Source organism: Carassius auratus, unplaced genomic scaffold (genome assembly GCF_003368295.1).
Source record: "Carassius auratus strain Wakin unplaced genomic scaffold, ASM336829v1 scaf_tig00037604, whole genome shotgun sequence".
Taxonomy (NCBI): Eukaryota; Metazoa; Chordata; class Actinopteri; order Cypriniformes; family Cyprinidae; genus Carassius; species Carassius auratus.
In genome coordinates, this window is record NW_020526393.1 from 89,993 (window position 1) to 107,500 (window position 17,508).

At 35.4% G+C, this 17,508-nt stretch overlaps 1 protein-coding gene across 1 annotated transcript in view; it reads right to left on the reverse strand.

The window, feature by feature from the left end:
- LOC113083295 (peripheral-type benzodiazepine receptor-associated protein 1-like) overlaps positions 1-17,508 on the reverse strand; it is an 86,013-nt gene that overhangs the window by 18,486 nt on the left and 50,019 nt on the right. The window contains exons 7-19 of the mRNA XM_026254440.1: positions 14,862-15,023; positions 14,070-14,153; positions 13,890-13,979; positions 13,044-13,166; positions 12,844-12,948; positions 12,622-12,672; positions 12,400-12,432; positions 9,091-9,271; positions 8,648-8,725; positions 5,024-5,250; positions 2,907-3,013; positions 2,603-2,712; positions 71-958 (exon numbers count right to left, since the gene is read on the reverse strand). Of these exons, the coding sequence (XP_026110225.1) occupies positions 71-958; positions 2,603-2,712; positions 2,907-3,013; positions 5,024-5,250; positions 8,648-8,725; positions 9,091-9,271; positions 12,400-12,432; positions 12,622-12,672; positions 12,844-12,948; positions 13,044-13,166; positions 13,890-13,979; positions 14,070-14,153; positions 14,862-15,023 (2,239 nt within the window). The remainder of the gene's footprint in view (positions 1-70; positions 959-2,602; positions 2,713-2,906; positions 3,014-5,023; positions 5,251-8,647; positions 8,726-9,090; positions 9,272-12,399; positions 12,433-12,621; positions 12,673-12,843; positions 12,949-13,043; positions 13,167-13,889; positions 13,980-14,069; positions 14,154-14,861; positions 15,024-17,508) is intronic.

Below are 17,508 nucleotides of genomic sequence, written 5' to 3' on the forward strand. Positions count from 1 at the left end.
AATAAAATTCAAAACAGATACTTGTTCCTGGTCTTGTCATGAACATCATCAGCGAATCTTTGCATCTCACCTGCGGTCAGGGTTGTGAAAGAGGTCACTGCGGTTTTGCGTTCTCGGCACTCCTGTGGTAGTTCCCATGCTGTGCGGTGCGGCCTAGCTTCCACTTTAATGTTGTAATGCATTTTGGGTGTGAGGTTACTGAGGCACAGTGAATAGCATCCTGCCTTTACCAGCTCGCACTCCTCATCGTTCAAAGACACAATGTGCACATAGTTACTGTTGCTAGGCAGCCAGGTTAGACTGGCTGAGGTAGCCGTTACGCGTTCAACGCGCAGGTGAGTCGGCGCCACGCACACGTCCCGTCCGACTAGTATAGTGCAACGCAGCTGATCCGAGTTGCCTCGCTCCGTCAGGCACTGCACCGCAATCCGATATGCCTTCTGCGCCAAATCTAGCCTCTCCAGAACAGCCTTCGTTTGGCTACCAAATGGCACATTGAGCCGCAACTCGTGGTCCACGTAGATGTTATAGCTAAACACAGAACCCCAGCCAACCGGGACCAGCGGAGACTCCCAGCCAATGATGATACTCCTGGCTAACTGCTTGATTAGCGTTAGCTTGCGGGGGTAAGGCACAGTGTCCACCCCAACCTCTTCTAGATCCAAGTCCAAGCCGTTAGTGAGCGGGGCGGCCAGGGCAGGGTTAGAGGGGTTTGCTTTGGCATTGTCACCAGGAGCCGAGGCTGTTGTGGAGGTCTCTGTCCTCTCGGAGGCGCTGTGGGCAAAACGTAAGTGGTGTCGGTGCAGTCGCTCGCTGCCGCTGTGGAAGCTGCTTTCCTGGAAGGAATTATGGGAAATATCGCCTGCCTGGTTATGGTGTGAGCTCATGAAGTCGTCATCTGACACACGCTCCACAAAGTTAGAGGGAACGAGGCCTCTTCTGCCGTCCATCAGCTCTCCTACAGAGGGTGACAGAAAAATGGTGCAACACATTAGTGTTAGTTGCAGGAAGTGTTGTTGAAGGATATTTATTACACGGCTCTGTGGAATACTTGATTCTGATTGGTCAGTCATTCCAAGGTATCCCTCGATAACGACTGGTAAAAGCTAATAACACAGGCTAACTGAAGTAGGCATTACAGTCTTGTCAGGAAAAACTTTTCATTTGGTTAGTCAATGAAATATTATAACTCAATTCAATATTATATGTGCAATTATTTTATTATATAATCCTGGTATTGTGAACTTGCCCTCTCATTTAATACAAAAGCAGCTGCTGCCATTTTGCAACGATTGTTTTATACACCGTAATGGGTGATAAGATAACTAAGAAACTGGTGAGATATCTTTTATCGCCATAATCATTTATGTTGTGAAATATTGTGCAATAAGTTGTATGACTGCACCATATCCCTTAAATGTCCATTTACCGTATTTTCTGGACTATAAGTTGCACTTTTTTTCATAGTTTGGCTGGTCCTGCGACTTATAGTCAGGTGCGACTTATTTATCAGTATTAATTTGACATGAACCAAGAGAAAACATTACCGTCTACAGCCGCCAGAGGGCGCTCTATGCTGCTCAGTTCTCCTGTAGTCTACACTGAAGACATAGAGCGCCCTCTGGTGGCTGGAGACGGTAATGTTTTCTCTTGGTTCTTTCGTTCTAAATAAATGCGACTTATAGTCCAGTGCGACTTATATATGTTTTTTTCCTTGTCATGACGTATTTTTGGACTGATGAGACTTATACTCAGGTGTGACTTATAGTCCGAAAAATACGGTAGTTTGAACTTGCCACTTGCTCACAACTGCTATGTTTACAGAAGCTTTGCGTTCAAATATTTCAACTCAAATCTCTGATTCACGTCAGGGTCCTGATCACCCTGTTGAGGGTTATTCTGCGATAACAACCGGCTGGATGTACATTATCCTATACTTAAACCAGATTTTTAGAAGTTAAGAAGTGAGAATTGTATTAGCTTTTTACATTTTCTGATTAAAAGCGTGATGAGAAGTACACACACACACACACGCACACGCACACAAACAATGAATAATTGTTTATACAGTATATATATGTTTATATCTATATAAACATATTTAAACATTTTCAACATTTATGAAAAAACTATTTTACTATTACATAAATCACTGATTTAAAAACAACTATAAATGAAAAATGTATTAAAAAATTATAAAAATTAATTAATTCAATATATTTTGTAAATATACATATATTTTCAGTATTTATGAAAAACAAATTTATCATTCATTACAAAAAACAATGATTTAAGAAATATAAAGTAAAAACATGAATACAAATATATCATAAATAGTTATTTTTCAGCATTCATAAAAAACAATTTTATTATTTATAAAAAATAAATTATTAGTATAAACATATATTTTCAGCTTTTATGGAAAAGTATATTATTGCTTATTAAAAATTAATGATTCCATTTTTCTTTTTATGTAAACAATACTGAGTTACACACAGTGAATGAGCACTACAAAAGTCAGCTCATTTGTCTGTTTGTAACCATGATAATTAAAAATAATAAATAAATAAAAGTAATACACCATTTAAATAAATAAACTGACCCTCATAGAAGCCGTCATCATCCATATCTCCATAGACGTATATGTACTCCCCTGCTGTGAGGGGCAGCTCGACCTCTGGGTTATCATTAGGACCCTCATATGGATTGTAACTGCATTTAGACAATAAAACAAGGCTCCATTTAAAGTGTCATTTGATCAATGTTTAAATACTTTCCTAATTGAATATGCAGAGACAAGTGTATAATTCAAGCAAATCATTCATAGGTTGATTTTCTCCACGCAGTTTAGCACATGCTGTAAGCTCCTAAAGACAAATCAATAAATTAAGATTAATGCTGTTTACCTGTAACGTGCGATGAAGACCTGGAGTTTTGCTGCTCCTTTAGTGACTGAATACGGCGCCGGAGAAATGTCAATGTCCAACTCCTCAACTTCACTAGCAGTGTCCACCTGAAACACACATCAACACACTCAGAATATTATAAAAAGTACACTGAATGCATGAAACAGGTTTTATGCCTCCTTAAATAAATAAATAAATAAATAAATAAAAATAAATAAATTGTGGGGTGTGAAAAAAGGGTCATAAATGAGTTTTAAAATGGTACCAAGGCTATTTATATTTTTATTTTTTAATTAAATACTCTATAAGATGATACAAAGTACCTTCGGTGAAAATAGCCAAGAATAAGATGATGTTCATATCTTCCAACATAAGCATTTTAAACAGAACTTTTACATTAATTTTATAGTATTTTAAAATAATTCTAAGAGGGTTCTATGTAATATAACATTGTTGTGCCACATAAAGTTGTTGTGATATTTGTTGAGCCTTTATCTAAACAATTTTTTTTACCTCATGCAGATAGACAAAGATTTTGAATTTAAAATTGGATTAGAATTAAAAATAAATATTAACTTAAAATATAAAAAAACTGAAAAACAAAGAAGCAAAAACAATAAAAATATTTGTCAAAATTTTCATTTTGTTAAAATAAAACTAAAAAAAAATTTAGACATAGAAAAAAACTAAATTACTATCACTTTAAAACTCTAAAATTAAATATTAAATGTATATTATATATATATATATATATATATATATATATATATATATATATATATATATATATAGGCTGGTCATTTTTTTAATGAAAAAGTTGTCTTTCCATTTAAATGCAATTTTATTAATCTAATTACAAAGATGTCAAAACGGACAGATTGCATGACAATCTTATCTTCAAAAGCATTTGACCAAGTCTCTAAAAACCAATAAAAACTATGCATGCATTGTGCTCATTTACTTAAAAATACAAAAATTGTCCTATACAGCACACGTAAGTAAATAATAATAACATGTCTGTGGTTTGTTAAACTTGCAGAGTCATCATCTAAATATAGTGCTGCTGTGAGTAAGAAGTAAATGGAGGCATGCAGGCAGTATTTATAGCTCAAGGGTAAAACCTTTTATGGATAATCACTTACAACTACTACAACCTTCATAATCCAGCAGCACTGCTCAGGATTATCTCACTGAATATCAGCTTTAGACAGCTGCACGAGCACCACGAGCGCCTGCACTCTGACCCAGGAACAGTTTTTAAACTTCACCGCTAAAGCTCAAACAACAATCCCAGGTAAACTCATTCATGGAATCGAACCCAGACAACAGACCAACAAATTATCTGTATTCTAGACGATTCTACATAAAAACAGTGCAGCAAAAGATATAGCTCATTTATAACGTTTTTTTGTTTGGATGTTTAAGACAAGTTCAAGTAAAAAAAGGTCACCAACCTCTGTACTAGACACATGCACTTATAAGCAGTGTGTTTTTTTTCTAAATATCATTAATATACTATTTTACTATTAATTATATTTGGGATGAAATAAAAAAAAAATCTGTATATGTATTATTTTAATTTTTTACAGTTTTAGTCATTTTATTTTTGTCATTTTTATTTTATTTATTTATTTATTGTTTTAAATATGACTATTTAGCATTTACATTTTTATTATTATAGTAAATATATTATGATTTTTATTTACATTTTAGCAGACGCTTTTATCCAAAGTGACTTACAAATGAGGACAATAGAAGCAATCTAAATCAACAAAAGAGCAATGATATAAGTGCTATAACAAGTCTCAGTTAGGTTAACACAGTACACGTAGCAAGGGCTTTCTAAATAGTATAATAAATAAAAATGAAACTGATAGAATAGAAAAAGAATAGAGCAGAAATTGTAGTTTTAATTTTAACTCAAAAGCTGGGTTAGTCCATCTTTTACCCAATAATAATACTTTGACCCAAAACAATAAATGTAAAAGAAAATATATACAGTATATATATAATTTTAGTCAACAGAGCACTAATCAAGATATGTATGAACCATTATATTGCATGCTCTTTTTGCATCTGTTAAATGCATTCATGTAAACACTGGTCGTTCCTCTCACCTCATGTGTAGGGCTGGTCTTTTGGGGGCTGGCCGGGTGAGATCCAGCTGATTTGGGTGAGAGGTGAGTGGTCTCAGATTTGGGGGGTGTAGGGCTGGACGTGGAGCCGGACCTGATGGACACGCTGATGGTGGGCAGCTCTCTGTGTTTGACGGTCGGTGAGCGTTCGGGACGTGACAGTTCAGCCGCGTGTGGCGTGGAGCCCATCCGCAAAACCGCAGCCACATCTAACACACAATGAGTGCAGAGAAACGCAACTTAAATTATGCTGATCATAAATGATTTTTATTAGAAAAAAAGCTTATTTCAAAATGAGAATTATAGGATATGTCCTAGGGATGCACCGATATATCGGCCAAATATCGGTATCGGCTGATTAAAGCAATTATCTGCACTTTTTTTGGCCGATAATATCATGTTAATCAAGAGTGTGTGGAAAAACTTGTCAGACACTAATTTGCATAAAGAAAATGTATCCTGTGTCAAGTTTATGCCCAAGTTATAGAAATAATAATGCATTAATGCAGCACCATTAACATGCGTAACACACCTCCCAACCAATAATCGCACAGTTCTGCTACTTCTAATAAGAAACAAGTCTCAGCTCTCAAATAATGTCCATTTAATCACAAAATTCAAACAATAAATGCCATTTTGATGCTCTTTAATGTGTCGTGACAGAACACTGAGGCCGATTTAGTTCAAGTGGAGTCTCTTCCACTCACAATTCTTTCCACTTACTTATAGTGTGAAATAAACTTAAATGAGCATCAGAAGTTACAGTACAATGATACAGTACAACTTAATCAAATCTATGATATCTCATCTAATTAATTAATCTGTGTTTCAACTGAAAGAACATATCAACATATCATATATGTATGTTTGACTAAATCTGTCATAAAGACAAGTTTTTATTAAAACTCCCTTATTTGCAATCGGTTTATGTTTTTATTTGAGTGTGATTATCTCACATGAAAATAAATAGCATTTTTTTGTCGACAATTTTAATATGCTGTACCAAATGAGAGGATGCCCTGTGTAGTTTACAGCATTAATTAAGAGAATTTTTTTTTCTTTTAAGAAAACTAAACTATCGGTTTTGGCAGATATCAATGTGAAAAATCGGTTATCGGTATTGACTGAGAAATCAGTGCATCCCTAGAATGTCCTTAAGACAGTAATATAAGCATGCATATGTGTGTGCGCGCAGATGTGGGATAATGCTTTGAGCTGCGGTTTACATGCATGTGTTTATGCGTCTAGTCGACCCTGTGATCTACAAGTTAGAATCAGGGTTGTTTTGAATGAAAACCATCTGCTTGCATAAGAGTCCCGAACCCCGTCACCATGAGACTACAGTAGAAATTAGGGCTGCACGATTATGACAAAACTCATAATTGTCGATTATTCCCTTGAAATTGTAATTGCGATTATATATTACGATTAGCACAATTTAGATTGAATAATTTTTTTAATAGCTTTATGCCATTGTTTGAAGCCACTGCATGCCATATTGTTATATCAAAAAAAAACCAGCGGAAAACACTCTTCCTGAAAAACTTCTTTTTTTTTTAAGCCTCAAATATCATATATATATATATATATATATATATATATATATATATATATAATTATTATTATTATTTTATTTATTTATTTTTTTCTGAGAAACCAAACCAAAGTAAATATATGCATGGTATTATGTTATATTAAAACAAAGAAATTCAAACAATTGGAAAAAAAACCCTTAAGATAATCTGTAGAGAGAACAACAACATATCTTATGCACACAGAATGATGTAAGTGAACTTTTTTTTTTTGTGTAATTGTGCCTTTAAACGATTACATAATTGTGTCATCTGTAATTGTAATTGCGATTACAAATTCGATTAATTGTGCAGCCCTAGTAGAAATCACTCTTTTACCTTTACCACCTCCTTCCAATCACATTCATGCATCATCTGCATGCTATAAAATGTCATTTTAATAAAGCATTTAGATCTGCAGCTTTAACAAAATTCATAAGAAGCTAATTAAAAAACAAAAAAATGCATAGCAGTGCATGTTAACATTTAAACATGCTGTTATTCATGTGATGTGATAATGCACCCAAACCTGCAGCAGAAGATCAGGGCTATGATCAGAATGGAGTTGGAGCTGCATTGATTTGATTAAATAATAAAGTAAAGTAAAGTAAAGTAAAAAGGTAATATTGTTAAATGTAAAATTTATTCAGGTGATGGGAAGGCTGAATTTTTAACAGCCATAAGTTACTGCTCAATTATTAATAATTGTTCTTATTATCAATGGTAAAAACTGTATTAGCTGATTAAAATTAGTTTGGAAACCGACACATTTATTTTTTCAGAATTGTATGATGAATATAAAGTTCAAATGGCCAGCATTTATTTCACATAATAAACAAGACTGCATTAAACTAATCAGAAGTGAGTGACAATAAATTTATTCATAATGTTACAAAATATTTATATTTCAAATAAATGCTGTTTCTTGAACTTCCTATTTATCAAGAATCCTCAAAAATTAAATAATAAAAATAATAAAATAAAATAAAATGTATCAGTTTCCACAAAAATATGAAGCAGCACAACTGTTTTCAACATTGATAATAATCAGAAATGTTTCTTGAGCAGCAAATCAGTATATTAGAATGATTTCTGAAGATCGAATGATGCTGAAAATACAGCTTTGATCACATTAATAAATTACAGTTTAACAGATATTCACATAGAAAACAGCTATTTTAAATTGTAATAATTTAACTTTTTTTGCTTTATTTTGACCAGTTAAAGCAGACTTGGTGAGCAGAACCGACTTCAGTAACACTTTAGAATAAGGTTCCATTACTTAATGTTAGTTAATGTATTAATTAACATGAACAAACAATGAATAATACATTTATTACTGTATTTATTCATCTTCGTTAATGTTAATGAAAATACAGTTATTCATTATTAGTTCATGGTAATTCACAGTGCATTAACTAATGTTAACAAGCACAACTTTTGATTTAAATAGTGCATTAGTAAATGTTGAAATTAACATGAACTAAGACTTATAAATGCTGTAGAAGGATTGTTCTTGCTTAGTTCATGTTAACGAAAGTAGTTAACTAACATTAACTAATGGAACCTTATTCTAAAGTGTTACCCCGACTTCTTTTAAAAAACTTTGTAATTATTCAAAACTTTTGACTGGTAGTGTGTGTATAGATAAGCACTAATGCAAAAATAATTAACATTCTGAACATCCTCAATCAAGCAACAGCACAGATATTCTGAATGCTCCATCAGAATAAAGCAGCAAATCATTTCCTCACAAAACTGAGAGGCATGCAATGTGCTACCAACTGCATAAGTGATAATATGACAAAAACCAAACCAAACCTATTCTAACAAGGTGAGATCTGCAAACAGTACCAGCGCCAACACATAAAACATCAATCAAATCACAAAGTGGTTCAGGTTAGGGGTGCGTGCTATTTCTGATCGGTATATATTGTCTAGCTCAGGACTGATCATATTAAAATCTTCATGGATGTTATTCATGCAGGCGGACACGAGACGTCTCAGCCTAGAACCAAACTGAATTCAATAGTACCAGACTCAGAGGCATCACAGAGGGCTTCATTACCCTCCAAACTCCAGAACGCGATGTCTTCCCATGAGGCATTTGTGCCTGGAAAAAGAGGGGATAATGCAGACGCAATGCACTTATGGATCTCAGACACTCATCCAAAACCTAGTGAGCTGCCGACTTAGACATCATAGATGCGATCTGACACAAAAACTGGTCCAAAAGGTAAGCAGCGATACTACGTTACCTTAAAAGACAGCTTGTTTTGGCCATGCTCTATGGCAAACTAATGTATGTATGTAACTAAAGCATAACAGTGACACACAATTCTTCAGTAAACAGCCTTGAACCAAACCAAGCAGCTGCAAAATAAATCAGCAACATTACGAACTTTGATCTGAATTTAGATCTGAAAGGATACAAAAGGATCTGTTATGCTTTGGGTAATGATCAGTATTTTAGCGTACCTGTCTCACCGGGCAGGCCGACCCCATTGGTCAGCTGGGTCAGGCTGGGGCTGGACAACAGGTCGGGGCCCGACAGGTCGATCTTTGAGGCCTGAACCCTGAATTTATCCAATTCCTGTGATAGCATCCCAAACTGCTCGCTCTGACTGCGGCATTTCTCCTCCAGCTCCCGAACTTTTGCCTACAAACAGGATCGACATTAATATGCAAATATTAGTTAATATCTACGAGCACGCATTAATATGTTAAACACATCAGCTTGTCGGATGAAGAAATGCAGATACTCTTAATCAGCCAAAGCGATGAATGATGCACATGTGGGGTTATCCAACCAACTTCATAACACACTGATTAACCACCACAGTACGATGCACTGTTGTGGAAACTAACTAGCCAGTCGCGACTGTTTTCCAAACATCTCCTCATCTCCGTCATTTGAACCACATTAGTTCAATAATTAAGGGCCCTTGTTAATGATGTCACACACATGTGTTGGAGTAATAACTTCTCCTAATTACCGTATTTTCCAGACTATAAGTTACACTTTTTTTCATAGTTTGGTTGGTCCTGCGACTTATAGTCAGATGCAACTTATTTATCAAAATTAATTTGATATGAACAAAGAGAAATGAACTAAGAGAAAAAACATTACCGTCTGCAGCCGCCAGAGGGCACTCTATACTGCTCACTGCTCCTGTAGTCTACCACTGAGCATCATAGAGCGCCCTCTCGTGGCTGGAGACGGTAATGTTTTCTCTTGGTTCTTGCTTCTAAATAAACGCGACATAGTTCAGTGCGACTTATATATGTTTTTTTCCTCGTCATGACGTATTTTTGGACTGATGTGACTTATACTCAGGTGAGACTTATAGTCCGAAATATACGGTAATTGATTCGAGATCTCTGAGATGCTGTAGTATTGAACATGGCACCTGATGACTAATTTACCATGTTTTGTTCCCTAACAATTTGCTTTATTTGATGTATGATTCATCGTTGGTGTCCTCTTACGTCATATTCCTGGGTTCCCTTAGGCATTTATGTGCATGCACACTCTTCAAAAACGTTTAAAACGAAAATGTATCGATTGAAATGTAAATATATTTAAATTGAATGGAAGATATAGATTGTAATGCATTTTAGATTGCTTATTGTGCACAAAAGCATAATTCATTTAATGGGGTCATATGATGATGCTAAAAAAGAACGTTATTGTTTATATTTGGTGTAATGCAATGTGTTTATGAGGTTTAAGGTTAAAGAACACAGTATTTTCCACATCCTGTACATTATTGTTTCTCCTCTATGCCCCGCCTTTCTGAAAATGTTGATTTTACCAAAGCTCATCAGTCTGAAAAGCGAGGTGTGCTCTGATTGGCCAGCTATCCAGTGCGTTGTGATTGGCTGAATATCTCAAGCACGTGACGGAAATGTTATGCCCCTTAATACTGAGTGACGAGACCAAACCAATAAAACCCATTACAAACAGGGCATTTGTTGCTTTTGGGAAACGTACCCCAGATCACATGATGATGCGATGATGATGACAATCTATAATCGTGTCAAATTATACATTATGTATCTAAATGAAAACATTTAACTCCGAAGTCAATCTGAGCTCTCAATGTTTTTGGTTTTCAAGATATTTTTTGTGAACTTCAGTAGGAGGTGCTCTCAAAAACCAAAACATTAACATTAACAAGAGTTTGAGACTACAGAAATTATTTTTAACAAAAAAAAAGTTTTTTTTATAAATATTATTTACAATGCAGCAGATGAAAACCACACGTCTGGAGTTTATTGTAAAGTGTCTGTGTCTATTCAAATCAATAACCATAAGCTCTACTTATTTTGGAAAATTTGAATTTATTCTCATTTGGTGATATTTGTGTTATTGAAAGTGTGTGGGTTTTCTAGATAACTACAACACATTGAGCCTGCTCTAATCACCATGACATATGCACAGTCTTTGTTTAAAAAAGCACCTTGCAACACATTAGAGCTTCATAAATAAAGTAGTGATTGAAAAGGAGGGACGCAGGGCAAAGGAAAGGGGTCTAAAGCCATTTTACTAAGTTTAAAACACAAGTGTGCCATAAAAGCATTAAAAACTCAAGAGTTTGAGAGAGTACGGTGAGCTAGTTTCACTTCCGGCTCTGTGGTTCAGTTTCCTGGCACACTTGAGAGCACAGGGCTCAAACACACACACACACACACACACACACACACACACACACTGGCCGACTGTCACTTATTCAGTCCTTGCTCAAACTCTAAAAATAAAGAGCTTCCTGTAAAACTCTCACCTCAAAAGTCTGTGTGTCACATTCAAACTTTAAGTGTCACATTTAATGTGAAGATATTCAATAGAAAATACTTCACAAAATGCATTGGCACATTGCAACACAAAAAGCTGATCAACTCCAGCTAATAAAACAAAACTTTTAGCAGTGTTTGTGGCCCTGTTGTACTTATTTGAGTGCTAAAACCTTAGTTGAGAAAACCTTCTTGCATAAACCACACACACACACACACACACACACACACGAGTAAGCTCTAGGAACTAAAGCTAAGTTGGCTCTAAAGGGCCGAATGAATGCATTTTGTTAGAGTCTGATACCTGCATGCAGTCCAGTGTGTTCTGGTTAGCGGCCAACAAAACACAAAATATAGGACAGAAAGAGAGAGAGGAAACATCATGCATTTCAAAAGCAGTCAGAGCAGATATTAAATTAGATTATTAAATGCTGCAGTCCAGGACCTGTTGCACCACATCACTGTTGAGTGCATCTAAAGCCTTGAGACATAATGCACAAAAACTACAGCATTATGAAGTTATTTTTAAGTTTCACGGCTTCATACTATATTTTTCCAGATCAAATCCAAGGACATTCATGCAAAAAAAATCTGAGCAGGGCACGCTCAGAAAACAATCAGGAACCTGCTTGCACCATCAAGATCAAGGGTTAGATTCCCTCTGATACTGATATAGTATAAAGGTCAAATGCAATGTCACTTTGGACAAAAGAAAGAAAATTACTGCTTTGAGCACGTATATATTTATTTTATTTTATTCAGTACTGCTCATTTATTTTATTGCACTTATTTAATTGTATTAAAATTTGAATAGATGCTATGTCATAATTGTTTGTGAAACAACTCAAAGTACTTAAGAAAATAAATAAAAATTGTACTAGTAGGTAAACAGGGCCCTCTGCAGGATGCAGATACAATCATCAGTGATGCTGTTTAAAGAGGGAAACAGGAAATGCAACACATCAAACAGGAAGTGCACACACTGTACTCTACCAGCTCTCTGTGCAATACAAGCTGCACCAGATCCTGAGAAAGACACAATCCAGTTAAACAACACACACATACAAAACTATTCAAACCCTGAGCATTATGAACACAAGTCAGCTTCTATCATCCACTCATCACGGCTCCTTATCTAACGCACGTTAAATGGTTCATTTAACAAGAAACTGACATGAGGAAAACAATCACAAAGCAAGGAGATGTGAAACTCACCTCCAGCATTTGCACGACACCTTCATGTTCTCTTTTAGCAAATAACTGAGCCTGCAGAAGCAGAAGACACTCTTCAACACAAAATCAGGCATGATATGATGTCAACTCAATTGAATGTGCACCAAATGTGATTCATCACAATCTTGATTAGAACCAAATGTTTGAGTTTGCATTCAGGAATACAAAGCACAAACAGTCCTGTATTACATTGCCATTACTGACCCGCTGGAGTCGCTTGATCTCATCCTGTTTGAACTTGAGGATAGCCAGTGCCTGCTCATGCTCCAGTTCCAGCTGCTGCCTGCGCTCGGCGACCTCTCGCATGTGCTGCCGTCACACACACACACACACACACACAAACCCATTACACACCGAATGCAATGTGAACGTGTCGGGAAACACACTGAACGTGAGTGTTTTACCTTCAGGACCTGCTCTAGGTTCTCCAGCTTTGCACGGAGTCGCTGGTTCTCCTCCAGAACTGAACTACGCTGAGCGTTCAAAACACAGAGCTGTTCCTTCAGCTCCTCATTTTCAGCCTGCGACTACAGAAACACAGAGAAACGCTGACCTTTAACACCCGGAGGGAGCAGAGACACACATGGAGGAATTAAACTGCTGAAAATGTCCTCACCCTCAGGCTATCGGAGTCTGTTTCTTCATCAGATTTGGAGAAATGCATCAGTGTCTCATCAATGGATGCTCTGCAGTGAATGGGTGCCGTCAGAATGAGAGTCCAAACAGCTGATAAACACATCACAATAATCCACACCACTTCAGTCCATCAGTCAATGTCTTGAGAAGACAAAAGCTGCGTGTTTATAAGAAGCGAATCCATCATTAAGAGGTATTTAACTTTAAATAGCAGCTAAAATATGAGTCCATAATGAAAAAGTGATCTGAATAAGGAGAGAAATCTGCACTGATCAAGCACCGTTTACAAGCCACAATAGCTCTAAACAAATACGAGTGTGGATTTTGATGTGAGAGGGCAACAAGAGATGGACTTTTTCACTGGAGGAAGCGTTTTTTTTTATGGATTATAGATGTGGATTATTGTGATGTTTTTATCACCTGCTTGGACTCTCATTCTGACGGCACCCATTCACTGCAAAGCATCCATTGATGAGACACTGATGCAGTGCTACATTTCTACAAATCTGATGAAGAAACAGACTCATCCTGATCTTGGATGGCCCGAGGGTCAGTTCATTTTTCGTCATTCTTGTGTGAACTACTCATTTATTTTTGATATAAGGATGTTTGACCTGGTGGAGCAGCTGAGCCTTTCTCCTGAGGAGTTCTGCCTCCTCCACTAAGTGCTCATTTCTGCTGCGCTCGTCCACTAGCTGGTTCTCCTGTGAACAAACACACACGCAGCGTGTTTTCCAGCCTTACATGTAGGAGATATGAACTGGAAGCATTGAAAAAATGAGAAAAACACTCACCAAATCGAGACATCGTTTCTGTCTCTTCCGCACCTCATGCTCAAGAACTTCACATTCTTTCCTCTTCTTGCCCAACTCACTTTCCTGCAGAAACACGGATATGTGCATCACATTAAAAGAACACCTTTGCAGTCATGCATGATTACTGAGCAAGGGGGAAAATTAAAGAATAAATGTTTTTAATTATTCAGAGAAGGACAATTTCTAAAACAGAAAATTGTACAGCTTATAAATGCCAGTAAAAGATTTTTAAAATCTTTAAAAAAAAATTGGAAAAGGATGCATTAATTTATTCAAATGTCTTAAAATTTAACTTAAAATGTAACTTAAAGATAAATATATTCTTCAAGAAATTTAATTTGCTCAGTCAGAGAGAACTGACTTTTTTGGCATTTACTTTTATTCATTTACTAGTTTTTTAAATATAATTTAGTTATAGTTTAACACTGTAAAGCTGCTTTGACACAATCTTTATATTATACAAAGTGTATTATAAATAAGGATGACTTGTTTCTTTTTTTTTTCAACAATTCAGAAAATAGCAATTTCTAAAACAATATTTTACAGCTGAAAAAATAAATCAACATGATTTTCAGGATTTTTAAAGATTTTCATGACTTTTCCATCATGTGCATATTTTTGTCCATTTAATTCATATTTTTGTCCCATACTCCCATGAATTCAGGTATTTTGGCATTTTTTTGGGTCATGGTGCAAAATCAGTGCATATATAATGATTTATATATTTGATGTAAGTCTGTGATCATGTGACATTTGTCAAAAATTGTCAACCAGTAACTGAAGACGTTCTTCTGTGGTCCGCTCTTCCTGGTGGGTGGAGCCTGTGCCCTGTTCGGGCTTCACTTGTGTCTCTGACTCCTCCCCCTCTGCAGGAGTCTCCTCCCCTTTAACAGGGGCCTCATCTACTACTGTGGGCGGGGCTTCAAACACAACCTGAAAAAAGAAAAAAAACAAACACTTATCAATGTGTTACTTGCCATTTCTTTATTATCGTTTGTGAAATTTACCAACAATTTCTGAAATTTGCTGTTATTTCAGTAAAATTTGAATTAAAATAGTTTTTACCAATTTTTTTCAGTGCACTAGATAATAAATAAATAAATTTCTCTACTCTAGTGAGAATGAGAGTATTCACACATTACAGTACTGATAATTAAGGGACGTGGTGTCATGATTTTTACATTTGTCAAAAATTGTCAACAGGAAATGTGAAATGCAATCCCTTACCTATTTCTGAGTAAAACGGTATATTTAAAAAGAAAAACAATTTTAATTTCTTGTCAGATTTTATAATATTCGTTCTTCAACAGTCATTAATAAAGTCCACTTGGCTAGTTTCTGTCTAAAGCATCAGTCGTGGGAAAAGATGACATTTGCTCTCAGTTCCTCTTTACTCAGCAGGTCAAGGGTCAAATGCCTTAGTGGCTAATTTTAGTGACCATACCTACTTATGCTTTAAGTGGAGCTATTGCACCGCGGCCAAAGCCACGACCTGCTAACAGGATCAAACAGACAGCGAGGAGCCATCCTTCAGCTTCCTCAGCATCACACACATCTGTTATAGAAGTTATATTCTACCAAGAGAGATGCATAGCGATGAGGAATAATCACAACAGTCTGCTTCAGGAAGCTCAAATCCCATTCATGCTCACCAAAGAGAAACTGAATATTAAAGCATTAACCTCTCAAAGAAGACGATAGAAGCTATTGAAATCTAGTCAGTGATTTAAAGTTTTAAATGCATGTTTATTTTTATAAACTTCAAATATAGTGTTAACTTCTTACACACATGCACCATGGAAAGTCCTGATGCTTTGCAAAAAATGGCTAATATTGCCTAATTTGATAATGCTAAGTTTAGAAACATAAATAAAATCTTTCCATCATGTAGTTTTTTTCCCCAAAATAAAAATCTTTTTCAGCTTTAATGCAATAAAAAAAATAAAAAAAAGTCAAATGTCAAATGTATCAGTTTTAATTAGTGATGTAACGATTCAATTCAATTCACAATTATTAATTTTTTTACAAAATAAGATTTGAGACAAATTATACATTTAATGTGTCCTTTTATCATAGCTTGGACAAAATTCTGTATGTTTCTTTGTAATAATAATAATAATAATAATAATAATAATAATAATAATAATAATAACATAGCACTTGCATATTATTGCTCTTTTGTTGGTTTTGATTGCTTCTATTGAGCTCATTTGTAAGCTGCTTTAGATAAAAGTGTCTGCAAAATGACAACATTTGAATAATATATAAAGGTGAATAACAAAACCAAATTGAAATTGTAAAACAAGCTCCAAATTAAATAAATAAGTAGCACAAATAAAAGAAATCTCTTCATAAGGCTTTGTCTGTGTTCTTTCTATTTTAAAATTTGAGGCAACCACTGCATTTTAATCAGGATCCAAACAAAGATGCTGCATGCATTCAACATGAAATGCATGGTTAATTAATCGTTACATCCCTAGTTTTAATGAGCAAAACAAGCATCCAAAATGTATTATTTAACTTACAATATTTAAAGCTATTGCAAAATATGTTCAAATACTCCATTTAATTTCCAAAAACTTTACAAAATCAGCTTTTTTTCACTAAATCTGTTAGGATGCAGTAACATTCCCAGACATGAGCCAGAAAACATATGGCTTATGTTTGCATTTTCTTGTGTCATTGACTATAATTCTAACCTTGAAATCAGGATTGGGCATAAAATAATGTCATGCATTAGAAAATGGGCTAAGAATCGATTGAATAGTGGCTCAGATCCACACAGGATTCATGTGTTTGTGGTGTTTTTCTGCCGATTAAGAGAAAATACAAGACGAATACACCTTAAAAATGGTTGTCAAAAGCAGAAACACTCCAAATTGCATCATATTAAGAAAACGCGACATGCACAACAGACACTAATTTTGCCAAAGGCAGCACAGAATATTAGATTTCATTCAAGCCAATTGTTATTAATGAATGTCATCATGAAACAAATGGTTGTTGCTCTGTAATACAAAACCTACCAAGCAAAACAAGTTTACACAGCCATGCAAAACAATAAACCTGCCTGAACCCTCTCACAATCAGCAGCATAAAAACCTCATTAGCTCAAATTAACGGCTTATAACACACCACTCCTGAAATCTCCAACATCTGTGGCGGGCCAAAATGATTCACATGATGGAACTGAAATGAGTGACTCATTCAGTGTCCTGCTATTATTTTTCATTAGCACGCTTTAAAACTTTTTTGTACTTTTGAGTTAAACCTCCTCTTTTTTTGACTGAGCGTTCGTCTTCTGTCCCTGAAACACCCGTATAATGACAGATTAGTGCATGCACTTTTAATTAAACTGTATTTAACTGTTGGGATGCGCTGGATAGATGATCAAAAACACATCTTAAACGCATAATTC